Below are 27,924 nucleotides of genomic sequence, written 5' to 3'. Positions count from 1 at the left end.
ACACTCCCACGATAAGGCTTCAACATCTTTTGCAGCTAAAATTGTAGGTAGATACTCAGTGGACCAACTGGAAGAAATCTACTTCAAAATAGCCTTTGAATCAAGTAAGTTTTCTGGGATGGGAATCTTTCTCTAGTGAAAAACCCAGGAAGTGGCATGTTGCCTAAATGTAAAACAACTTCTTAAACAACAAACATACAGGAGAGCTGCTTAAGTTCCATTAGTTAACTAATGTGAGGAAGGCTATACAGCCAAAGAATAATTCCTAGAGAGAGACTGCTGGAGTCAAGTCTTGAGTGGATCTTTAATAGGCTCCTGAATGCATTGTATACATAAAACTGCTCCACTTTCTTCTGTGAGCCAATAGCATTTTGAGTAGCCTTGATTCTTGGGAGAACCTCAGAACAGTGGCCTGCATTACCAGCTTCCTCATTTCCTTCACAGCTCAGCAGATAAATTCTTCCAAGAACCTCAAGTCAGGTTTTCAGCACTGTAAGCACCGCCTTATTTAGAGATTATAACTCTGTATTGGTTGTTTTAAATAAGAAGTGATTCTAATACCTAAACAGTTAAGATTAAAAAAAATAATTAACATTACCTGAATATTAGCAACATAGTTTAGAATCAAAAGATGCAGAAATAAAACACATTCTTATAGCTACCTAAATCTCAGATGAGACTTCTGTTTCTTTTATGTCCAGAGTTCATCTAGAATTGCTCTTTCAATTTCTGTATCTGAAAAATTAATCTTAGGCTCTACCTTAAAAGTGCTGATGACAATAGCAATCTCCATTCTATAATGTGTGTGTATATATATATATATATATATATATATATATATAAAATTAATTTAAGATTCCAATCAAAATCAAACTTTTTCTCTATGGATTTCCTGTAATTCATCAGATGGATGCTCGATCGCAATATCAGAGGTGTGAAGACTGTTCCAGATGTCTGCTGACTTCCCTATGCTGGGAAATGACCCTTGAGTATGGCTAGCTGAGTCACCCCCTAGGCAAAACAATGATCAGTACAGCATTCGTGGACTGCCTTTGTGGTAACGTACAAGCAAGCAAATGACTCATTTTGAGGGAAAGGATTTGCACATATTATTAAAATAGCATTTAATCTGTAGCATGCAACTCCTTAAGTATCATTTTAATATTAAAAGCTAGATACAAATTAATTGCTATAGCAAGTATAGAGCTAGTACTGAACCATAAGCATTCTTAAGTAGGACAATAATAAAGATTAAATGACAGTGAATTTGGAGGATACTTCAGGATTTGTTTATTCGTAACAGATTTTTAGGAACAGTGATGCAAAGATGAGAGATGTTGGTAACATTGACTATTCACATTCCAATATTAATCTTTCACAAGTAGTCATAGCTACATTCAGATAACATTTCTTTGCCTTGAAATAAATGTTCAGTCAATTTTTCCATTTGAAAACAAAGATAATGTGAAAAGTTCAATACCTGATGTCACACCTACATAATTCAGAATAGAATCAAAACAATCAGCAAGAAGAAAAGTCCCTTAGACTTCCAAATCCACAGAATCTCTGCTGCAGAACACACAGTAAGACAGAACAGCAGCTCATGAATGCTGCTAGAAGAGCTTTCAAAGAAATGCCTTTATGGGATACAAAGAGAAAACATTACCTAGGAGAGATGCAGCATTGTAACCTTGCTAATATATTGCTGACCTTAAAACTAAGCTGGAACACCTTTTGATAAAAAGAATGACAAAAAAAGGGCTAAAATAATAAATTTCAATGCCTGTATGAAGCATATACATGTATTTAATTTGGCAATAGGCAAAAGTGCCATGAGCATCTCTCTAATACCTGCTTTCTTACCGAACTCCATTGCCCTTTTCAAAAATGCCTCTGGCTAAGAACAAAGACCTGTTATTCATGATAAAAGCTCTTTAGGATGAGTACTCTTTGCCAACTCTTCATTGAGGTTGTAAAAATAGACTATGCTTGGCCTCAGTGACTACATCAACTTTGAACTATATGTGGAGTAGGGGAGGAAGGAAGGTATTTTTTTTGTTATTTTATTACTACTTTTTTGAGACAAGTGCCAGTTCAGGGGAGAAAACTTGTACTATTCTGATTTTTTTCCATTCTTTTCTGTTCAGCAAAGGTAATTGCAATTTAAACATATATGGATGACTAAAAGATGCACTATATTTCAGGGAAAGCAGTGTAATACATTTTCAGAATATCTCTTATTTTTAATTAGCTTTGAGTGAAGTCATGCAAGAAAAAAAATATTAAAAACGCACAGTTGCACTTTTTCTTCAAACATACTCACCATACCTTTTATTCAGTTGAGGATATCAAGAACAATTTGGTGCATAACAAATATTTGAATGGATAGATATGGCATAGAAAGTATTTTGAGTGGGATGGGAAATGCACATTATCAATAATTCTTCAGAAGACCTCGTGTTTTATTTCTGATCAAGTCAATTAAGGCTAGATTGTAGGCATATAAAAATGTAACTAAAAGTCTCATCATAAATGAGTTTTTGTCATGAATTCTCAAGGGGTGACAAAAAGGCAATAAAATTCTGTTCTCACCATACTTCAATTCCACTTTCATACACTTTTTTTTTTAATAGCAGTCTATTTATTCCTCTTGCCATGGGAGAATATTTCTATCGTTCATTTTTTTCAGATTTCACTGGACAAAGAGATAGTTTGAAAAATAAGAACAGGACAGTTATAGCTACAATTCAGTAATTTATTCTTAACCAGCAATCTAATGCGGTATAACTGAAAGTATTAATGATCAAGAGATCTTATTCACAATCTATTGTGAAAGTAACCCTAACTTATTGCATGCGATATTTATTGATTGATTCATTGATGACATTTGATGATTGATTCATTTGATAACATTTTCAGTTAATACATGTATTTGCATTGAAAACTAAAAATAGAAGATGGATACAATCAGGATTCAAGTAACAGGCATGATAGCCTATTAAGTATATGATGTTATATTTCCAACCTCTGGAAATTACACGTGCAACTACAGTTTTGTAGTCCCTGTTGTGTAGAGAACACAACAAGGAATGCAGTACCTACCACATGTTAATCTTTCCTTATCTACTGGAGAAGACCCAGTGGAAACAAACAGCAGAATCCCTCAAGCTGCTGCTGCTCAGACAATACTATTTCAACCATTCAGAGAAGTATTCTGTGTAAAACTGACTTTACTCATTTTTAAGCAATGGCATTTCTGATTTGCTTTGCTCGTCTAACGGCAGTTACACTCTACATTTCACTCCCTTCCTCTGCAAGTGGTGGCTGGGACTCCAATAATTCCATTACAACTCTGATGCCATTACTTTGAGTCACAACACCTCCGTGACAAAGACAGAGGAAGCATGGTTCTTCAGCACCATCCAGCTCTTCTCTCACCCATTGTCCCAGAGTAGAGACAAAGAAATGAAGGCGTCTCATCTAATCATAAAATATATTTTTGCCTGGAAAGTTACCTCAGAGGGATCTAAAGCCTAGTAGACATGTAGCAAGGAAAGCAAAACTAACATGCCACAGATACTCTAACACCTGATAGCTAAAGATGCAGTATATTAATTGCAACAGTAATTTTTCAGCAAGAATGACCAGACTTTCATACAAAATAACATGAAAAACTCATGCCCTTCCTGTCCTGGAAGGGCACAAACTCCCCCCTCTTCCCTTCTGTTTTTAACTATTTTCACCAAAGTCTCATTGAGAAATACTATTTCTGATATATGCTAACTTCTTGGTTGAACCAAGACTGCAGTTTTCAGCAAGATTAAATTATTTCCCCTAGCCCCTGAAGCCCAACCATGTGGGCTCTATTGGGTTCTATTGAATTTGTTCACCAGGTTTCCAAAATAAACTGTTTTTGCATGCTGAAAAGTTCCTTTAAATTACTTGAGCCACAGAGGAAGTCTTGGTTTCAGAGTAGCTACTTAGCATGTATTATAATCATCATATCCTGAACATTAGTGCTGATTTCTAGGACTTAAACTTTCCCATCAGTCTCTTTTAAAGTAGAATCCAACTGTTTAAATTTGTTATTAAGTGTTTCCTGTAGAGAATCAACCCTTTACTCTGAGCTTAATTTCCTCTGGCAATCAGATTTGAATTTTTATGTGAATGTAAGCCACAAAAATGGCTCAAGGAAGGAAAAATTCAAATGCTATATGACATCAGCTCGTCAGACTGTGCTTCTTATGGCACAAAAAAAAGTGCCTGCAATTACAGGTTTGCAAGATTTCTTTCTTTTCCAACCATGCTAACAAGAACTTGGGGTAAAGAGTGATGAAGAATTTAAAGTGATTACAGAATAAATCTAGACTGTATAAGAAACAAAACGCCCATGTCTGAATTTCTATCTTTCACAGGTGATGTTACATTGCACTGGCACCCAAAGAGTCTTGACTTGGGCTTCAGAGAAGTCTGAAGAGGTAACAATTTTAAATGAAAAGTCATAAACTGCAGTATTTCTTTAACTAGTGGTTATCTTCCCTGACTATTGCATATGACACAGCCAATTCCATGGTTCAGTCTGTAAATATTGCTGGATCTCTGCCACAGATGCATTAGATCCCCATCTATACAATACTATTACAACTGAAACTTAAATTTTGTCCTTCCCTGGATATCTAAGAAATTGGTCAGGTTCAAAGCTTAGTAAAAAATAGTATCTTTAACCCAACAGCCATCATAATAAGAAAAATTACTTATTTTTCCTTTTAGTTTTTTAGCCTTCAGCTAACACGACCCGTGTCTTTGAGTCTTGCATCTGTCCATCAACCATACAGATGATCTACAAGTCTGTAACACTGTTGAAAGGCAGTACTAAGACACCTCTCGTTCAGCACTAAGGCTGCCTCAGGGGGAGCATCAGTATTTGTGTGAGGACACTGGGCAGACAGAATTAGGCTGTAATGCTACCAGAGTGGCTCTTTGCCTCATTTCTGTACCTCAGCTTTGAAAAATTGGATGGTTTGTTCTGTCATCTTTCCAATGCCTGCCATAGATCAGGATATGAATGAGCACACACCAGCCAAGAAACTGTCTGCTTGTATTGGGGATGGTGAGAAAAGGAAAGGAAAGAAATAGCAGAAATGTTACACTCTCTCTCTGAAAGAGATATGCTTGTCTTTTGCTCTTAGGACTCAAAATTGTACTAATGAATGTTTGGCACCTCCTGAATATTCACTGAATAGGCAATGGGTTTTTTTTGAATGATATGCTCTAGGAACGATCCCAATGTACTCCCATCACTAAGAACCAGCCAGTTCACAGGGACAGATTACAGCCAAAGGAAACCCACCCTAGAACACATGGGTAAATGACTCTCAGCTCCAAGTGTTTTGCTCCGGAAACTTTATTCCTACTGGCCATCACTACTCACTATGGCAGGCATAGCCTAGGGATGAAGCCAAGCGGCTGAAGTAACTTCAACCTTCACCCTAAACATGAACAGTTGTTACCAGATACTATTTTGACAATTTGGTATACCTATAAAAAGAAAACAGGAGCTTCCAACACAGTTTCACCTAGTTCTAATGATGCAGGCCTGAGAAAAAAGTGGTTCCCCCCCACCGCCCAGTGAGGTCTCTGAATGGAAATCAAGCAGTGGGCTAAAAGGAACTGTACTCTGCTCTTGATTTCAGGGAAACAAGGAAATTACATTCTCTGTATAAAAAAATATTACAAGAACACTTCAACCATCGATTTCTCCCTTCTATAGAGAAAACTTCAAATTTCTGGCTGTTATGACAAAAAAATGGTACTAATGAAACAAGAACACCATGAAAAAATTTCTTATCAACTTCCTTAAAATAACAGAAGAAAGCCTCCGCTGATACCAGCATGTTCCAGAAGCTAACACTTTTTAATGGATGAAATGGAAACGTTCTTCCTGAAGAAGCCTCTTCACACACACACCCCCAAAAATAAAAAAAAAAAAAAGAAGTTTGCCTGTTTCTACAGTTTACATGCCTCATACAATGGTTTTAGCTCCTTATAAATTTTTCTTTAACAACATAGGGCTTCACAGATTAAAGCCCTAGAAAAAGTTTCCCAGAGGTTTTGGGAGGTTTCTAGAGGTTCTTGAAGATTCCAGAAAGCTGCAGTAAATGAAGGAAGGAAGTGGAAGGGGAAAAAAAAACACAGAACAGAAAAAGAACTCTTCTCTTTGGCTGCTATTGCAAAACTCAGTTAATTCTTTGCAGTAAATAACTGAATTTGTTCCATGACATTTAATTTAATGTTTTTCATTGTTTCCTGTTATTTTTTAATTAATTCAATATATATACAGATCTTGCATATATATGCAAGATGATGCAGAAAACAAGTCACAGTGGGAAATTCATCATCTCCTCTCTAATCTTATTATGCAAAAAAAATGTGTACACTGTACTCTTGCCTATAGTTTCTAGCATAAGGAACCTGAAAAATGTAGCAAATAAGTTAAATAAGCTTTTAACATGACAAACTTATTTTATGTACATACCAGTACAGAAAAAGCCAATATTAATTGGTGGTTAAAAGCACAGTATCTGATTTGAAAAGTTTTTTTTATTATTATTATTTAAAACAGAAAGATGTGGACATTTTTCCTTTGAGAATTTCATACATAGCCTTATTGTCTAGTGTAGATAGCTATCTGCACAGTTTTAAAATAACGTTGATGGAGTCTTGATAGATTGTTTTCACTATAGCGATTTAATTTGGTTTTCCCAGCAAACCTTTAGCTATTCAGACTGCCTTTATTACACAAAAAAGCAGAAAAAAATATAATCCTAACTTAAAATTGGCATCCAGGCACAATATGGCTATTCCCACACTAGCGAACTGCTGACTCTTAAACCTTATCCGAGAACATTTCTAGGTGACCGAGCACAGTTGCTGCACAGTTGCTGTGTTAGGTCCCTGGCATGTTTCAGATGGGCCAATGAGCACCTCGCACAGTTCAAGTATGGGTGCACCCAGGCACAGCTCCCAGCAGGTGGTTTGCATTCTTCTTCTGGGGACTGAGGAAGCTTGGTGTCTACAGAGAAGCCATGCTGTGCCATTTGGCCTTGGAGCATAAGGAATTTTACCAGCAATGTTTGACCTTGTGGCTCTCCTTGTAATGCTATGCATGGCATGTTTTGCATCTCCCTCTACTTCTAAGAGCACACTTTTTTTTTTTTTTATTAAATGGTTCCAATGCTTTTCTGATTTCTTGAGGTTTCCTGATGAGGCAAGTGCCTGTGAGCCTGGCCTCTTCTCCACTGCAAAACACTTTCTGCTTCCTGATTTCTGCTAAGTAGATTTCTACCTAAAGTAGCTGAAAATTCATTCTGAATTCAGACAACAGAATTCCTGTAAATAGCAACTGTTTTACTCACTAGGATCAAAATGTATGTCTGAAAGTGTGACTAAAAGTGGATTTATACAGTAAAAGAATATTTTACTAAGAGAACGAATACTGTATGAACAGTATAAAATGTTTTCTGTAAACATCACACATTGTTAACTTCTCCATTTGACATTTCAGAAAGTTATTTTGAAGATCTGTCTCACAAAGCAATTAAAACTGCCAAAGCTTGAACTTGCAAGTTATATCAAAAGTATATTTTTGAAAAGCTATTTTAACTATCTTTATTATTAAACAATTTTACTCCAGTTTTATGCATAGAAAATCAATAACTTAACAGATACCAATGAGTCACCAAAATCAGTGTTTTGATGTTTGCTACCAGAACCCTGAAAGACTGGACAATCAAAACAGAAACCACTGATTTCAACACTGCTTGATGCCACGAACATCAAACAGAAACCACTATCTGGATGCATTCTCTTCAACACAAAGGTTCCAACAGTGCTACAAGTTCCCAGTGCTGTAAAGATACGGGTGATCATGGCCATGGAGTGCATGGGAAAGATGCGCTAATTCACAGTAACCAGCATGCTGGCACTCCTAACACCAGCAGTGCTCCAGCAGAACAACTGGTGGAAATTAAAGCTGCCCCTGACTTGCATTCAAAGGTATGTGGAGACAGAGCCAAACGCAGAGATACTGATCTGTTTGGCTCAAATCCTCTGTGTAGGATGTAAAGCTTGCAGGGGTAACTGAGCCAACAGAGATGAATTTGGCCTCACAAATGTTATGTTCGCATAAACATAACAGGTCTATTATAGCATTTGTTATGACAAATCTTTTCTCAGACTCCAAAATTCTCCCATAGATGGCATAAGCAATTAAGCAACAAGTGTTTGCCAAACACTGCCATGCAGTTACCATCGCCTGTGCAGTTTTCCTACTGCCGTGCTCTCCGCACAGGCATTATCTTATTGAATAGCAGCTATATTCATTAGGAAAGGTCACGCAAATTTACAAACCAACTTTCCACCACATAGCCTACGTGTTCATGAATATGTACTGAATACATAGGAGACCTTGTATAAGTACGTTGCATAAAGCAATTCCTTCAGGGTAATTGTAAGTAAAATTGGGAAATATATACATCTGTAAAACACATGCTTCATTTAAAGGTGCAAATCTGCAGCATCCTAAAAGTGTGCCCTTTAATTTCAGATGGAAATTACACCTTGGTATCTGTTGTGCCTTTGCTTTCCTTTCCTCCCTTCACACATTTACACTTTGAACTTCTCATTTAACTACTATCACACTGCAACCTGCTCTTGAAGAAAGAAAAATCATCACTTCTAAAACACTACCTATGATAGCAAGTCCAGCCTTTAATAGGACAAGTAACCTTTCCAGTCACTTTTTCCAGAACCATAATAGGACTTCACTCAGCAACACCTTGGAAAATAAACACATTTATGTAGGAATTAGAAATCTGAGTTTAACACTTTCCTGAACATAGAGTGAGCTTCAGCCTTACAGAAAGGGGTAGGCAACTATATTCTTGTTAACAGAAATTCACATGACCCATATTTTATCTGGCCTGTCATGCAAAATTCTGAAGTAGCATGGAGGGCAGGGACTGGAAATCATGGCTCCAAAAGCTCAGCTTCGGGATGAAACTTAGGATAGTCGAGATCACTATCTGCAAAACAAACAAACACACACAACACCCCCAACACATGCCATGCTACTTTCTCAAACTAAGGTCCCCTGTGGACTGCTGGAATTGGTTATTCTGGTTTACCTCGCACAGGTAGTGCAGAAGCCACAATGACTCTTTCTGCACAGGCCCAGTGGGGCAGTGCACTTCTGCAGGGATGTAGCAGGTGAGGCGCCCTTCTCTCCACATACTGGATGAAACAGGCAACTACTGTATCAAGAGACAGTCCTCTATGGAAATTAATTCCAGAGAAGCACACTCCCCTCTGGAGTGTATCGGTTCAGATCCCCAGGCTGAGCATTATCAGGAAGAAGGGCCAGGGGCGTGCTGTGCCTCTGCCTTGAAGACTGGCAGACCAGTGCGAACACTAAGGTAAATTTTTCTAGCATGCAATTTGCTTGCTCTTGAGGAAAGTAACCAGGGAAAACAAATTCATGTATTATAAGACGTCCCAGACATAATACACAAATGTTTTCATGAAATTGAAGTCTCAGATATCCAGTGACCTGAATTACGCTCTAATAAAATGTCTTGACAGGCACCCTGAAACCTTGGCTGCCCGTGCTGAACATAGACATGCTGTAAGTCTATCTTAAGGTCACTGAGAATAATCTGACCTTCTACTATGCCACTTGATGTAGGAATGAGCATTTTTCCCTTAAGAAAATCTTTGTCTTACAGTAAACTATCTCCTAGGCAACATACATTGCTTATTGTAAGCCTTCCCCAATCACAGAAGTTCTCTAAATAAGAAAATGAAATATTTGTCCGCTGAATATGAGCCAGCAGTGTGCTCAGGTGGCCAAGAAGGCCAACGGCATCCTGGCTTGTATCAGAAACAGTGTGACCAGCAGGGCTAGGGAGGTGATCGTCCCCCTGTACTCAGCTCTGGTGAGGCCACACCTCGAGTACTGTGTTCAGTTTTGGGCCCCTCGTTACAAGAAGGACATGGATCCAGAGAAGGGTGATGAAGCTGGTGAGGGGCCTGGAGAACAAGTCCTACGAGGAGCGGCTGAGGGAGCTGGGCTTGTTCAGCCTGGAGAAGAGGAGGCTCAGGGGCGACCTTATCGCTCTCTACAGGTACCTCAAAGGAGGCTGTAGTGAGGTGGGGGTTGGCCTGTTCTCCCATGTGCCTGGTGACAGGACGAGGGGGAATGGGCTAAAGTTGCGCCAGGGGAGTTTTAGGTTAGATGTTAGGAAGAACTTCTTTACTGAAAGGGTTGTTAGGCACTGGAACGGGCTGCCCAGGGAGGTGGTGGAGTCACCATCCCTGGAGGTCTTCAAAAGACGTTTAGATGTAGAGCTTAGGGATATGGTTTAGTGGGGACTGTTAGCGTTAGGTCAGAGGTTGGACTCGATGATCTTGAGGTCTCTTCCAACCTAGAAATTCTGTGTCTGTGTGAAAAACGTCCTCAAGAAGCACATTCCAAGAGGCTAAATATATTCAAAGTGAACTCAGTGTCTGAGTGCATGACATCACACAGTTGTTAAAACAAAAAGAAAACATGTAGAGTTATGTAAAACAACATTACTTCAAATGTAGCAGCAAATACTATGCTAGTATATGTAGGTCATTTGTTTAAGAGGTTCTTCTAATTGTTGCCACTTGCTTTTGATTTGGGGGTTGTTTTATTGTTGTTCTTTAACATTTTTCAGTACAGTTCCTATCTTGTTTTAGAAATATGTAAATTATGTGAACATTTTCAAAGAATAATTGTGACTTCTACAATCTAAGTGACTTCTACAATCTAAGTTGAATTCAACTGCACAAACTTATTAGGTTAAATTCCTCTAAGCTAGAAAAATCAGCTGAAGAAGATTCTCACAGAATTCCATCTATACAAATGCGCTAGCAAAACCTGTGAATTATAAGAATTAAGTCATCGCAGCAAATCCTTATTGACAGGTTAGTGATCCTGCAAGCTAGGCACTATTTTGTAGCAGTGTTTAAGATAAAGCTTCCATGAATCAATCTGTTTGATTCAGCGAGTGTTATTTTTCCCCTTAACTTTACAACCTCAGGTTTATAGGGCACTGATATTTTTGTTTTGAAATGAGATATGCACAATTACACCTTCTAATGCCATTCTAACAGTGGTGTTTAGTGAGGAGTTACTTTTAAGTGGTTACCACATAGGCAGGAGAAGCATGTGAATTTTCTCTAAAGCAAAGGAAAACAAAACCAACTGATGCAATTTCAATACTTCTGTGTCAATTCTGATGTTGCAATGGTGGGGCAGCAGTGGGAGACAGCTTTGGGCATCAAAAGGTTGAAACCTGTTTCCCTAGAAGGGGCTCTCAGGTCCTCTCTTCATCTCCTGGCATCAGTGTAAGTATGGATGGCTTTTCATGAAAAAAACTCTTAACTAGTTACCTTGCCCACATGCCTTTAAGTAGCATAGTGGAAAAACTCAAACACTTCATCCATAGGTGGAAAACAGACTTCATGCCAAAGTAAATTTCACAGCAGCTTTGAGATCTAACGGAATATATCACACAGTATGCTAGCCTGCAAAGTGACAGTTATTAAATGCTCAGTAGCAGTACTTGCCAGATATGAATGAAGAAAGCATGCTCTTTCTTATAAATACTGCCTGACATTTTTTGAGGAGAGACTCCTCTATAACTACACTGCACCTGGACAAAATCACCTTCATTCATTTTGATTGCAGATAGATGATTGGAAGAATGTCGCATGCTTGAAGGGAAATCCAAAGTTTCAGTCATCAGCATGAACTTGCCATAGTTGCCAACAGTAGCATATTATTTATGTCATGTGCAACAAGCAATGAAAGACTCACTGAAAGAATTACTGAACTTCACTAAATTACAAAGAACTACCCTTGAACACACTAGACACTGCATGCAAAGAAAAAAAAATAAAACACTCTGTATTTGAAAGAAAATTGGGTCTGATTTGTGAAACAAACTTGAGTAGGCACAACATTAAGGTGTGGAACTGATCATACCATACCTTCTTGAGTATATTTCCACTTTCAATATAACAGCATTTAAATATAACAGCATTTAATTCATAGTTTCACTTACTGCTTCCCAGTTTGTTTAGGACCCTGAATGTCTGCAATTTCTCTAAAACTTTAGCAGATCAAATACCTGAACAGTAAAATCACCTCCAAATAATACACAGGAACAACCTGTAGAGCAACATACAACACAAATAGGACAACCATAACACTGCTCTTACAACTAGGCACAGGACCATATATGGCAATAACACGTGCCAACAGAAACGACACCTTCCCACATTTCTGTCAGATATAAGAATATGATATACTGAATTTGGAGTGTGCTTCCCTTTTACATTTAGCTAGGTATAACTATGACTCCGCATGCTCCCATCCCCTGTGTAAACTGGAAAACTTGAGCCATTATATAGTTTGCAATAAATACTTGGTCATATTCATCCTTCTTATCTCAGTCTAATACTATCTGGCTTCTTTAAATTACCTGTTCTGGTGACATCTGGCTATTTCACGAATGGTCACATAGACTGGTGTATGCTCTATCTAGCCAATGCCTTGTCTCTAATAGCAAGTTAACAGTAGATGCCTAGAGTATGCATTTATAATTAAAAACACACACCACACACATGCACAGGGCAAACCTAACATGGTATCACCCTAGAGTACATTCCCAATCTCCAGCAGCTTGTACTCAAACTTCCTAACACAGAATAGGTATCTTAGTGTTTAACAGTTCCCAATGGATTTCTCTTCTAATTCTTTGTCACTCTATGAATCCATTGGAATTTCCACAATGCATCAAAGTAGACTTCCACAGGGTAAGCGTGCACCGTGCAACAAAGAATCTCCCTGTGGTTGTTTTGAACATCATAACAACTGGAAGCGGGCAAAATCAGGCCAAGAAACAAATGTTACGGACTTGGGACAGTGAAGCAACAGTACTGTTGACACGTCTTTATGACTTTATGATCCATGCTACCACAGCCTGGATAGAGAGTTCCTCACTGCAGTGCATCATTGACACGTTTTTCAGACATTTCTAAAAGTAAAATCTCCAAAGTATAAAAGGGGCATTTTCATTCAGTTTTGGCTTGCTGATACTATCTCCCTTTCAGCACAAGCAATGGAATTACAGAGGCTGTGAATGATTTGGTTGCATGATGTCCAACTGCACTCTGCTCACTTTCCATAAAATTGGGCCCTTGATACTGTCTCAAGAAGGATATAAAATTATCATTTATAAGACATTAACTGCTATTTCAACAAATCCAAGGGCATCAAAACAGAAGTTGTTGACTTGGTAATCTAAGATATTGGTCTTGCAAAAACTCTCAACAATTCCTGTTACAGGACAGATCTTCAGCTCACCTGAAACTGCTTCAAAAATGATGAGGCACCTACAACTGTTTGAAAACATTTTCAAGAGCTCTTATTGAAGGAGATGTGAAGCTGTGCTCAGAACTGCTTATTTTCTAAAGGCTATTTCAATAGACCAACAAAACATAGCAGCTGAGAATGATGATGCAAAGTAATTGTTCACAGAAGACAAAATTAGACACCAGAAAAAAAAAATCTCGGAAAGCACAATTAACATGCATGTTTTCAGACAAACTTTCTGGAGATACAAAAAATAATGAACAAAGTTGTGTCCCCCCTCGAGTAGCAGAGTTAACAACTGAAGAACATCAAAGAGCAAAGAATTTGTTTGAAAGCATTATAATCTTCAAGATAGTTTGTTTGATCTTCTACAAAACTGTGACATTTCCTCACATGTAAATACTGAAGATTGCAACAGAGGAAAGATCAACTAAACCTCCTGAAACCATTCAATACAGAGTACAAATACACAAGCTCCTTCGGGTTTGCCAGAATGTCTACGTAATGTCAGCTTACAGAAATAATAAGGAATTCTTCATAGGTGATATTGAGAAAACTGAAGAACAGATCCAAGGACCTGGCCCGACCTCAGCTTTACATTTTTTATGATCCACAAAATTACACATTGTTTAAAAAATATAGCTTCTTAAGAATACTTTAAAAGAACAATTTTTTTGTGCAATATGTGACCAATTGATCTAAATCATACTTGTGACATTTGCTGATGGTAGGCTTTGATACTTACCTGTGACCCATAAGAAGTATCCAACATACTGTGGAAAATAATGTATTTCTACTGGGAAAGAGTGAATATTCACTTTTATTTTTTTTTAAGATGAGGATACATTTTAATAATAAAAGCCTTTAGTTTTCTCCCCAAGATAAATAATTCAGTTTTTCTGTCTTTGTATAGAATTAATTCTATTTTATAATTCAGTTCTTTACCTATCATTGATTTTTCTGCTGTAGAATGGAATAACAGAATTTCTTTATAAATGAAACATTGATCGACTCCAGAATGAGGTTACTTTGAGAATATCTGCAAGACAAAGATCTAATTATAGTTTCCTAAATAGGTAACTGGGAAGTTAGAACTGAGTTGAAATAATCTGCAACTACAATGCAAAGAAGTCTACAACATATTATGGACCTTTACATACAAAAAAAAAAGTCAACTGCCTTGTTTGTTTCTTCACTATTCAAGCATTTCAGATAATAGTAATTACAGGTAAAAAAGGTAAGTACATTAATTCATGGTCTAGCAAAAAAAAACAAACAAACAAAAAAAAAACACTGCAATTTAATTACAGCACCTTGATAGGTTACTCTAAGTCTGCTGTTTTATTTGTTGTTTCCCCACCCCACCAATATACACTTCAAAAAACACACTGGTGACAAAATAAAATAAAAATAAAACCAGCACAGTTTTATAAGGATGATTTTACAGAAACAAAACCACATCATATCATAACCAAGGACAGCTTTATAAGAGGTAATCTAGGTAATTACAGGCATGTAAAACTGACACCAGCCCTGGATAGAACAAGTTTGGTAATTTTTAATAAAGAAATGATGCATTATTAAAAAATGCAACTTTCTTAATAAAGAAATAATGTCAATCAACAAGGGCTTATGGTAACTAGACACCAAACTAACCTGACATTTTCATGAGATTAAAAGTGACTTTGTCCACTGTTATGCTCAGCTAAATAGACTTTCATAGACTTTTCACAAGAAATGTAGAAGCTTATTTTTGTATGCAAAAGAATCACAAATCAAGCAAAAGCATTAGATATGTTTAACACAACAACTTATCGATTAAAACAGCAGTTTGTCTTCAATAAATTGAAAGGTTTGTGAAGGAAATAGAATTCAATTCAGAAAATTCTCTGAAGTTATTTGACCATTTGTTATCTATCCCTTTCCTATGTCACAAAATAGGAAATTAGGTTACACTGAGTCCAGTTTGTTACTTAACTTTGAACTAACACTCACTTGCATTTAAGCTTTATTCATTTTACTTGCACAGATTTCATACTACAGGGTATAAAAGAATGTAAAAGTTCCTAAGGAATAAAAGCAACGGCCTCAGAGCCTCTGGGAAGTAAGAAAAATTCTGAAGATTGTCCAGTGTGAAATTTGAATCATTCCCTTTTCAAGGATGGATAAAGAAGCTGTCATAATCTTACTTCACAGATTTTAGGTCGTCTTTAAAGAACTCTCATCTGGTGTTTTAATTAACACTCCTGTTCCATCACACTGCAAGCATTTTTAAAGCATGTGATATCTGGACTAACTTTTAATGCATAAGACAAACTAACGTGGACAGCACTGAAGTAGAAGAAATCCATAGACTGAAATCAAGACTTTTCTTAATACCAAGTATATCTCAGAACTTTTAAAGTTACCAAGTAATTTTATTTGTTGGAAATATTCTAATGGTTGCAAGGACAGACAGATATAGCTCCTTTCACAAATAACTATTTCACTGCACACAAGGAAGAATTAATGAATAATATAGCAATGTATCGGAGGCATACTATAATGAGATCATAGTTCTTTAGCTTACTATATTCACATTTTGATAACATCATTAAATTTACTACTTTACTCAATACACTAACTGCTACAGAAAATTATTTCTATTCTCAAATGAAACTGAGGTCTGAATCTCAAAAGCAAATGAGATGAAAAAAATGAAGTATGTTTCATGCAATGATGTTTGAGAATAGCTTTAGATGCTTGAAAGAGAAAGCATTTGGTTGTTTTCTTGAATTTGCAGTCCAGTATATTCCAGACGAGCACAGACTCCCCATGGTACAGGCTGGCTATGTAAGCATTACATGGTATTTCTGTCCTCAGGCTTGGGCCTAGTGAGTGTAAACATGCAGGACAAGGACTAACATTCATGAGAAATCCTTAAAGATTCCAATACAAAAAAAATACAATATGCAAATCACACAGGAGAAACGTGGGAAGACAAACTGAAGTTAAATAGAGTAAAAATATAACAAGCTTCCTACTGCAAACTTCTTGCCCCAAACACACATACTGTGGCTGCTGTGTAGTGGACTCTGACTGTTTGAAACATATAATGATCACATACTGAACATTCATTTAAAAAGTTAAAAAACAGCTGGGAAATAAATATAGCAGCCTACTGTATCCATAGCAAAAAAAAAAAATTTGAACAGTACAGTGATATTCAAGGAAACACAGTATTTAGAGAGGCTTTAGTAAGTTCACAGAAGTCTTATTGCTTCTTTGAGAAACATTTTGCTGAAATGGAACATATGTTTTGAGGACTAGAAAAGAAAGTAAAATGCTATTCCATTTTCATTATCATGTTTCTAGCTTAAGAACACAGTAGCTGACAAGAACAGAGACCAAGTTATTCCTTCCTTTGCTAAAGTCTTCATACAATTTTTTGGGTCTTGACCTATGGTGCTGTTCTGCACTGAACAAAGCAACTTATGGCTATCTAGGTAAATAGCAAAAATAAATAAATAAATGGTATTTGATCTGTACCCAAATTGGGCTCATGTGAGAGAAGTGTTCTCACACACCTGACAGAGGCCAGTAATAGAGACACACAGAATAGTCTTCCAGATCAGAGAGGGCGGTTGAGCCAGTACTACAAGGAGCACACTGTGAAGCAGAAGCCCAAAGCAGCAAGACCTGTTTCTGCTGGCTGTGCATGGAAAAAACAATAAATCCCATTATTTTAAAACAACCGCGTGGTGCCTAAAGCTAGATAAAATGTTTCCTGACACCATCCGTGGCCAAGCAGGCCTTCAGAACTGCGTGGATGCACCACTTCACAACTGCCTTGCTAGGGAAGACGAAGAGATTACTACACTAGAGCAGGTGAATGCCTTTGGAGAAATGGCACTCATGACATCCCAATCTGTCTTTGAAAGCAGCATCCAGAAGGAACAAGCCAAATTAAACTTTTTCCTGAAAAGGAAGTATTTCCAAGACCTCTTCCATACTACTGAACAATATCTAACACATAGAAACATCTACAAACATACTCTTTTAAAAACAGAAGTCCTCATTCTTAAGAACTTGAGATGCCTGTGCTGCTTCTTACTCAGGTTTTTCCATTGACATCACTCCAAGAAACACTTCAACAACGATAGCCACATGACAGGTCATAAAGTAGCAAGCAGTGTAAAGAATCAGCTTCAAAAAGCCTGAAAATCTGACATGAAAAATCTGATTTGCAAGATGAAATCTGAAGCTTTCAGGGCATTACTATATATAAAATTACAACAACAAAAAAAAACATTTACTACACATAAGTATTACACTCTGCATTTCAGGTATGCATACTTGAATACCTAAGAGCTCTGCTTCAGTAAAAGCAATCAAAATTTTCTTCCTTCACCCTACACAGCAACTGACCATGTTCTCCTGGAAGAACTGGAGATGTGTATTATCTGATGCAACACAACTCTTCTAAAGCACACCCTGCACGTTAATTCACAAGAATTTGCACAATTCTGATGTTTAGAATTGATACAAATGATTATTTTCATAAGTACATGGGTAAACATGGTAATATCTTACCGCAATAGTCCCATTGCACCTTTGGGACTGGCAGACACCTGTTATTCTGTTTGGAATCAGTACATCATCCCAGCAAGATGGGCCCTGCAAAAGAAAACAGAGCATATAAAGGTTTTAATCTACTTAATACATAAATGCATAAAAGTTGGTTTTGTTCCTCTCTTCCTACTCCCACTTTTTTAGAGTTTTGCTAACAGTTTTACTAAATGAATGCTGAAAAAGTACAATCATATCACATGAGAATATCCATAAGAAAAGCTCAATAATTAACATATATAGTTCCTCCATTCCAAGTTCAACATTGTGAACAGGTTGCCAACACGGTGTGTTTTCTCAGTTTAAGACTGAGACTAACTCAGTTATGATTGAAAGGCTACAGAGATTCATCTTCTGATTCAACAAAATAGTCTACAGCTGACTGTGGGCAAAAAGGAAAAAAGAGTTGAAGATTGAAGTTAGAAATACTGGAACATAAAATAGGTTAAGTAGTTTTTCTATATTCGCTGTTTAAGTAACAGTTCACTCCTAAGTACACTAAAAACAAAGAAAACACAAAACATATAAAACAACTAAGACAGTATCAATAATTAAAATATGTATTACTCTTAATACTCAGAGCATTTTGAACCAAAACATCACAAAATATTCAAAATTTACTTATGTCCTGGAGTGGTGAATGGGAAGATGGCGTTTCTGCATTCCTTCTATGTTTCTTTCCTAATAATCATTTAAATGTGATGATTTATTAATTAAAATTTTCTGATCTTTACTAAACACTCAGGTAGCATTTCAGTGGAATTGACTGTCATAGCTCCTAGGTATCATTCCTGAATGGTAACGGTTACCTCTAAATATAGTTTAATATATACACACGATGAATTTTCTTTCTCTTTGCATATCACTTAATATTAGCATGCATTTAATTCCATCTGCTACTTCACTGACTAGTAATTGAGTGTCCTAAGAATCTTTCAGCATGCCTTCACTCATTCCATCATTTTTAATTCTACTGAACTATTTATTATGGAAAAGCATCATCACCATACAATACACCATTTAATTCAAGCCATTTAATAAATATCATGAACACTGTTGGTTTCTGCATAGACCGTTGCAGAACATCATTGGTCACCAACCTCCCCTGCGAAAAGTGGTCATTGTCTCTCTCCTTTCTTTCCTCTCAGTAAATTGCCTTCCAGGCAAGAATCTTATGGCAGTTTAGTCTCCTTAAAGCCAATAATTACGGAACTATATGAATGTCTTTTAGAAATCCAAGTACCTTACCTAACTATTCTCTCATTCACTCTAACTTGTACCTTAGAGAACTCTCAAGAAGAATGCTGTAAAGTCATGACCAATCCTTAAAAAAGCCCTAAGTTCTCCCTGATATGGTATATTTATCTGTTCATTGACTCTTCACTTTAGAATATTTTCTATTTTGTTCAGAATGGACTTTAGACTTTACAGCCCAGACTTGCTGGATTGGTCCTGAAACTTTTCTCTTCTTCTATTTTAAAGACTAGTCACATAATGCACCTTCCAGTCTTACGGAATCAGGATGATTTTGTGAGAAAGGTTGTGAACTCTGTTTCAAGTTTTGCTATTTCATACCAAGTCCTTCAGAACTCAAGCACTAATTCTGACATGTTTTCCTTCCATTTGTTCCATAAGGAATTCTTACCAACACTCATATTTCAGATAAGCCCTGTGCCAAATACCTAAAGGGGTTTCTAAATGGTACTGCTCAGTTTCTTCCATGGATGAACAAGCTAAATAACTAATCCTCTTTGAATGCATCTCTTGTATAGCAATCATATGTTGGTCTCGTACATTTTCTGCTGCTGTTATAGTTTAAGAGGACCGAGTAAGTTTTTCTGTTGTTTGCAACTTATAACCTTTTTTTTTTCCCAACTGCATAATTGCAGTCTTATATTTAAGGTGCTTTTTTTTTTTTTTTACTTCTGTAAGTACTCCTAATCTTTCTGAAAGATGCCCCTGTGACTCTAATAACCCCCACTCCTTTTTTCTTTAACCTTACAATTCAGTCACATAAGCTTCCTTTCAGTTCTCCTTAAATTTCTGTGCACATGATCTTTAATTCTAGCATCACATCCATGCCTCCTAGAATACTTAGCTCCTTTTCGCTGTTATGTAGCTTCCTTTAGAAAAATATATTAAACATAATACTAGTAGCTTTCTCAGATTCCAGGACAATTCTGAATGTAAATATGTTATGGTCACTGTTAAAGAACAGATCTTCATTACTGAGATTATAAATAAGGTCTGCTGCATAACCTTCTCTTGCAGGTTCTGTCCATAAGACAGCCTGACAGCACCTAAAAGCTTACTCTTGGGAACACAGCCTTACGTGATACTTACCTAATTTTCATGGAAGCAATTGAAGTAGCTCACTATCATTGTTTTTCATGCACTTTTAAGTTTTTAATTTTCTCAGCATGTTAGACAATCATCATCTGGTCAAGTGGCTGCTAATGGGAGTCTTACATTTTTCCTTCTCAGACATACAATTTTATTCCCTAAGAACACTGTGTTTCTCGCTGACTTGTCAAAGATAAAGACAACTAACAAGTTAATCTCTCTTTAACATCTATCCTTCTACCTTCATATTCACATTTGTTAGTACGCATTTATTAAAACAGGTATTTTTCCTATTTAGTATGTTTGTATCTCTCTGGATAATCCTCATGTAATTTATGTACTCAGGAAGAGGGTACTAGAGAGAAGTGGCAAGAAGGAAAGGTGCTTTATAAAATTATTTTAAAAATACACAGACCCTGAAGCACCAACACTTTATCTGATCCTTTTAATAAGATCAACAGTAAATCATTCCATTACTTCATCCCTCGTCATTAACCCTTTATTCTGCTTTCACCTGCATGATTGATATGAGACTTTCAAAGTCAATGGTGCTAGGCCAATCCAGACAAGAAAGAGTCATGAGATTGCTACATAATAAGAAAATTTCAGTCTCATGAGTAAAAGCAATTCTGTTAGATATATGTTATCAGCTATGGTACTGATTAGTTGATTGCAGAAGTAGAAAGTATTTCAAGCTAGACTTTTTTTAAAATACAGTTACTAATACTTTATCTTCACTAGAGTTATTTCAGAAGAAGGCTTCCCAAATATTCAGTAGTTCTCAGGTCTGGGTCCATAATCAGAAAAAAAATCTAAGAAGGCATAGTAATTCTTAAACAAAAAAGAACATGCACAGAAGATCATTTGTAAGGTTGATATTCCAGAAAAGTGTCTATTTCAAATTGATTTGAGTGTGACTATATTGATTATGCCACAGTAGTATTAGAAACCAGCAGCTGATTTTCAAAATATAATCAAGAAATCATTCTTACAGAAACCAGAACAGAAAAGAACTCATGTAATAGTCACTCGTTTGAGTTCAGCATCTACAAGTAGCATAGGATCAGGTCCAAATACACTTAATACAGCAATATCCTTTTAATTACTGACAGTAACTACAATATAATGCGAGTTTTAGAGATAAGGTCCCATCTTGAAGGGAAAGCTAGCATGCTTTCCCACCATGTGGCATGGTGTGACCTTAGTCATCTCACGCTCTGCAATAACTTCCTTTAGACACTTCTCGTGCATACCGAAGTTGTCTTCACAAAAAACAGCTCTCTGTTTAACAAGAGAAGGAACTAGCAGCACAGTCCCACAATATCAGCAGCCACTTAGCTGTTCACTCACACTGTAGACAGATTGATCAAGTAGCAGAAGTCTAAGAGGGACAAAAGTATTTTTCCTTTGTGCCCAACTGTGAGAAGTGGGAGAAATATATACATGTATATATGCATATAAGATACATATGCATATAATGCTTTATGTATGTATTACATATACATAAAATAAAACAAATCTGCCTCCCCCCAAATCAATGCATTACTTTCCACATTCATAATAAGAGCAATTCTCCTTTCCCAGATACATGCTTGGGCTTCTTCCATGGTCATACTTTAAAATTAATGATAATGTAATACACTTCTAAAAGATTTAGCATGTTTGGGAATTTTAGTTTTCCACCTTCAAAAAACAGTGAAAAAGACATATACCCTTGAAAAACACTGACTTCAAAGTGTTCATGTTTCTTTAGCAACAGCACTGCTAAATGTCATTGCTATAATTGTGCCAGAATAAAATTAGGAATTCTGGTGAGATAAGCACTTTAAAATGCAATTTTTGTGTTGCTCTTTCTCTAGTCTAAGAAAAGCCTGTCAACTGCGGACCAGCCAATCACTTGTGTTGTTGTAATGCCATGTGATGCAGTGTTTGTAATTATTAGTTTACATTCATCAAGAACACACTGCGAGAAGAACAAAGCCTTCTGATTGCCAGGTTAAAGAAACTGCCCCTCTTGTACGCAGCCACGGAGAAAAGCTACGCATTAAAATGAATGTACCAGAGCAGACATTTTCTGGTATATAAAACAGGAAAACGGCAGAATAAATATAAATAGGAAGAACACCACTATATCATCAAATTAGGAAAAAGTAATGCCAAATACAGACGAATATTTACCATACAAGTGGGTATGGAAATTTTTATGCTTTGGAAGTGTGGTAGCTGTTCCTTCCTTTTTTGAGGTAGGAAAAAAAGACAAACAAGCCCAAACCAACAGCAATAGCAAAACAGCAAATGGCATATCAAATTTCAACTTAAGCTCCTACGCAGTATATGAAGAACAGGGAGGACTGAGGTGTTTTTCCCTAAGTACAAGGGGAATACTGGAAGTCTGTGCACATCCACCAGCATACTGTACTGGTGGACTGCAGAGTAAATAGTACACTGTACTCCCAGTGTACTTTCCATCCAGTGGCCAAGATCTGACTTTGGCTGAAATTCATTTATACTTCTACAATACAATGATCACTTAAAAAAAAAAATCTCTGTGAAGAGAAGTAGTTTTAGAGATCTCAAATGACAAATTATTCAAAATGTAGTTGCTGACTGAACTGTTGACCTGTGAAGTAAGGGAAAGGTCAGAAAAGGAGGTCAGCAATAGAATCCAGTGATTCAAAGACTTTGAATCATTTAAAAGGCTGAAAACTATCCATGTATTTAATGCTTTGTATTTTCCCTGCTTTATATTCTCCCCCTGTGAACAATATGCAGCAGAATATCATTAAAACACATCTTTGTACCTGCTAATACCTACATGAGAGACATAAATCATTAAAATGTTGAGCAAATGACCCAACCAAGGGACAAGTATTAATGCAGAAGGATTTTCAAAAGAATGTAAGAAATTCTAGGTACTTGAGAGGATTTGAAATCAGCATATAAGTCACTGAAAAAGTGCTAAATCTAACGCAAGTCATGCAAGCACTCAGACTCTTATGCAAAATAATGGTTATTAACCTGTCTAAATGAGAGTATTTGAAGAGTTAACTCTTGTGTGGTACCCCCTCAGCATGAGTTTAGTATCTTGTGACAATAAGACAAGAGTACTCTCCAGTATGCGAGGATCATTTAAAAAAAAAAAAAAAACACCTGGTTTCCTTTTTTGCCATTCCATAACACAGGAATCAGCACCAAATTTCCACTTTTAACTGCCTCCAGTGCCAGTATGGAAGGAAAACACTGGCTCCCAGAGAACAGCAACTGGGAAATACCCTGACAACAAAACAGGCATACACAGACACAGCTTAATACAGACATAAATACTACATGAACAGCAATGGATCCCACCTACTGTCACAAACCTAACATCTTAGCAGAGATATTTTTTTAGCTGTTGTTTTCTTTTGCTTTTCTCAATGTCAAAGAAGAGGGCAGTTCCTGGAGGCTCATTGGGTCTCAGGACCAATGGGGAGGCTGGAGAAGGGTCAGCTGGTGGAACAGCCCCAAGGAACTGGAAAAATCCTGAGTATGTCAAAGGAAAGAAAGAACTTTTTCTTGAACAGATGAACACAGTTTCAAGCCTGATTACCACTGGTAAAAGTGTTCTCAGTATCCCTAACCTAGAATAGGATTTGTTCTTCAAGCTCCACAATTGCTATTAAACTGACACTGACGAATGCTAGATTGTTTGTTCTATGCACAGTACATGATGATACATTCCAGTAAGATCTTCCATTCTATTAGTGCAATAATGGAGATGACAAATTAAGACTGTTAGATAAACCTGTTAAGAATTCATGAAATGTATCGGTATGACTTAAGAGCTATCTGATCATCTTTTCAAGTACTTACGAGGAATAACCTCACTACTATGTGAATGACACTCAATTAGACCCAGAAGAAAAAAAAAGTCAGTCACATGATGTGTTTCTAATAGTAAACAGATTTACTACTGAATGTGAGATCTCCAGTCTACTTGAATCATAACATTTATGTAGAACTCCATGTTCCAGAATTCCTTATATCTTGATGATTATGAATACAATTAGACTACATTTATTACATGCTTGCTAGATTTCTACTGAATGCTCAGACATCATATAGATGTTACTTATTCTCAAGTAAAATTCTATGAATAGTAGTACTTGGATTTACACAAAATGCATTTCTTAAAATTCCTGAAGCACAGTCTAACAGCATCCATCAGCAGAGATGGAAGACAATAATAAATTTTATAAATATTGCACAGTGCTTGCTAGTCTTTTACAGATGTTTTATTTAAAACACTTGAAAAATTATTACATTACGTAATCTATTGCAGGTAAAAACTACCAGACTGGCAACTTTTATGACCAAAATTCTCTCCTTAGCCACAAACCTCATCACAGAGGCTGAAGTAATTAAATACCCACAGTTTACACAGATCTTCAAAGGCTACTCCTAGTAGCAAGAGGAATTTGCGTTCTGAACTACTAATATTTTGACTTTTCCTCTGAAAGGGGTACCAGCTGACTCGGACATGGGTAGCAGGATATATGGATGTGATAGGCCATTTGTTTAACAGTGAAGCTCTTTTCTCCTGCATATCACACTTCAATACGTACTACTGTGAGTGATGTAAGTTCACATGTCACACCAGAGCGGTGGAGAGAGTGCCTCCCACTGCACATTTCACCAGAGGTAAAGCTCACCCATATACCAATGACTGACTCTGACATGGCATCTCCCATATAGTATGCAACACAGTAAAGAAAAGACTACCAAATGAGACCTAGGGCTAGTTTTAATGAGGTTTGTAGAAAAGGAGTAGGAAGACTATCATTAACTACTTAGTCTACACAGCACATTTTAGAAAAAAAAAAGAAAATCTTTTAGTTATTATTGATTTTGGATGCTAGAACAATCAATAAAGCACATAGATAGCTTTATTCATATGAGAAATAATGCTGAACTAGAGTTAATCACATGTTTTAAGTCTTTGCAAGATTGTACCTACTTGTTTGATTTATACTGGTATCTTAGAGATTAAATTCCTTGCAAAGTGCCCAGCCTAATTAGTAAATTGACAATTTTATATCAATAGTTATAACTCTTCCAAAATGAAGTAGCTGACAATTTGCTGAACTGTATGAAGTTGTGCAATTAGGAAGACTTCCTGCGTGACAGTTATTTCAAATCAAATATAAGAGAATCACATATCTAACTGGAAATGCAAGAAAACTGTAATGAAATATTTTCTATTGTTATTTGATAGTTACTTTCTTTCTATTCACAGGTATCACTTTAAAAAAAAAAGTGTGTTAGCAGATTTTATTAAAATTTCTGGTCTTTATTCTTTCATATTGTATTCTAGGACATATCTGCAAGAGTAATTCCACTGTTCTCAAGTAAATGAGCAAGGGCTCATACAAAGACATTGAAGATATAGAGATTACTATGAACAACCTTTATCAATAGTATTTTAAAACTGCTGCCATGTTGCTAGCTCAAACTTTTTTTTTCTGTAATATAGACAAAAAATGATTCAAGAGGCTACTTCTGGACTGTTATTTTTTGTAGGCCTTCCCCACCAAAAAGGGGCAAAAAGAATTAGAAAAATTCAAATACAACTGCATCTGAGAAATTGAACTGAAAGAGTCCTGCTTGACTGCCTGAGGAACATACAGAGACAGTAGTCTAGAAAGAAAGATACAACTTTACGAAAGAAGAAATGGATAAAAAAAATAATACCATTCAAATTAGAAGTTATTAGCCTGACAGATTATCTATAAATGCAAAACACATAATTTGTGGTTCCTCCCCAGGTGACATTATATGCTTTATCAAGACTGAAAGAAGAAAACAACCAGAGAAAATACTTGAAAATCTTGCAATGCATCTACTGTGTCGGTTGAAATTATATTATTAAAATGATGTATGTATTTAGGTGTTAAGTGTTAACACTAACAGACCCTACTGAAGTTCACTAATCCAGGAGAAGAATAAAAGTAACAAACATCAGACCCCAGTAGCTTCAGCTGGTCTTGCTGCCATAGGGACAATTCAAGCACCTTCCTGAAGAAACCAGATGACTATGAGCCAAAGGACATGAGAAGATGTGAGAAGAAAAGTCACAGCCTCAAAGACATGCCTCCTCTGGACCAGGTTTTGAGCTTACCTTACCTGAGCAGAAGAGAGAGGGCTCCTGTTTTTAGAGCTTCAATTATCTACATTAAAACAGTCACTGGCAAATTAATGCCAATTAGATTAGTGTAAAGACTGTTTTTGAAATCCATCCAAAATACTGCTCATGTTCCCTCCCTTTTTCACCCTGAAGTCACACTTACAAAGCTGTAAACAGACTAACTGTGCATTCAAAATTAATTCACACCTCGGGTTTTTCCAAAATGGTAGCTGTTGGCACCACATGGATATCACTTTCCTGGGTGGGCTGTGAGGAGCAGCTCCAGGAAGAGGCCTCATCCCCAGGCACCACCAGGGCCTGGCTATGGGAGGCAGCCTCCCAGGGCCCCGGCTCATTGGCCAGGGCTCCCCCCTCAGCTCAGTGCAAGGTTTAAGGGGGGCCACAGGCTTAGCACAAGTTAAAAAAACAATCACATATTGATGAAGTATTCCTCATCACATAAGTGTCACCAGCTGTTGTGCAGGTTGTTGGCCAAATTGATCCAGCCCATTGAGGCTGCCCACAGCTTCCCAGGAGCTGCTCCCCCCAAGCCTGAGAGCTCTGAGGGGACATCAGCTATCTGGAGGCAAGGCACCTCTGGTACCTCACTGAGAATCTTCAAGTCTTCCAGTCTCTACAAAACTGGCCAGTTAGGTTACAAAACTCTTTAATGTCTCTAAACAATACTGGATATATATTTGAAGTTCAGTACGGAAAGGTGTTGGTGATTCTATAATCCACAATAAACAGGGAGACATTGAGCTTCTTCATTAAGCAGACTATTTCAGATCAGATTAGGTAGAAGATATTTTCTTTGTGAAAGTTTATTCATTTTGGAGTTACAATTAAAACACGATGTCAAACAAAATTTCATCTCACAATTTGAAATATTTCTGTAGAGCTGCAGAAGATCTGACTAGTCCTGCAATTCAAAGACTTATAGATTATGCCTGCATGGGAAATACATGAGTTGAATAAAGCAGTACACAAAAACACATTAAATCTAAATTAATTCCACATACAAACCAAGAAGTACAATTAGCGATTTCCTAATAATGCCTATTAGACACCTTGCAACACAAATTCACTTGAGTTGTAGTTGAACAAAAGTAATAAATGAAAGAGATAAAAAAACATAAGGTTCATGAATAGTTTACAGTAATAATTTGATTCAGATATGATAACTGCATGTCACATCATTTAAATTTAAATATTTTTCCTTAAGAAGGATTTTAAGACCTTTTAACTGATAGATGAAGTTAGAACAGTCCCATGTAGACAATACTCTAAGCCCTCAGCTCATCCATTCACTTTAATAGCTCACCATTAGACAATACTTCTAAAGACT

General features: G+C 36.7%; 1 protein-coding gene across 2 annotated transcripts in view; it reads right to left on the bottom strand.

Moving 5' to 3' along the window:
- Positions 1-27,924, bottom strand: part of PRKN (parkin RBR E3 ubiquitin protein ligase) — a 759,823-nt gene that overhangs the window by 377,826 nt on the left and 354,073 nt on the right. For both annotated transcript variants that reach the window (XM_068676962.1, XM_068676963.1), the window contains exon 5: positions 18,035-18,118. In XM_068676962.1, the coding sequence (XP_068533063.1) occupies positions 18,035-18,118 (84 nt within the window). The remainder of the gene's footprint in view (positions 1-18,034; positions 18,119-27,924) is intronic.

This window comes from Anas acuta, chromosome 3 (assembly GCF_963932015.1).
Source record: "Anas acuta chromosome 3, bAnaAcu1.1, whole genome shotgun sequence".
Taxonomy (NCBI): domain Eukaryota; kingdom Metazoa; phylum Chordata; class Aves; order Anseriformes; family Anatidae; genus Anas; species Anas acuta.
Note: the sequence above shows the minus strand (reverse complement) of the source record. Positions and strands in the feature narration are given on the sequence as shown.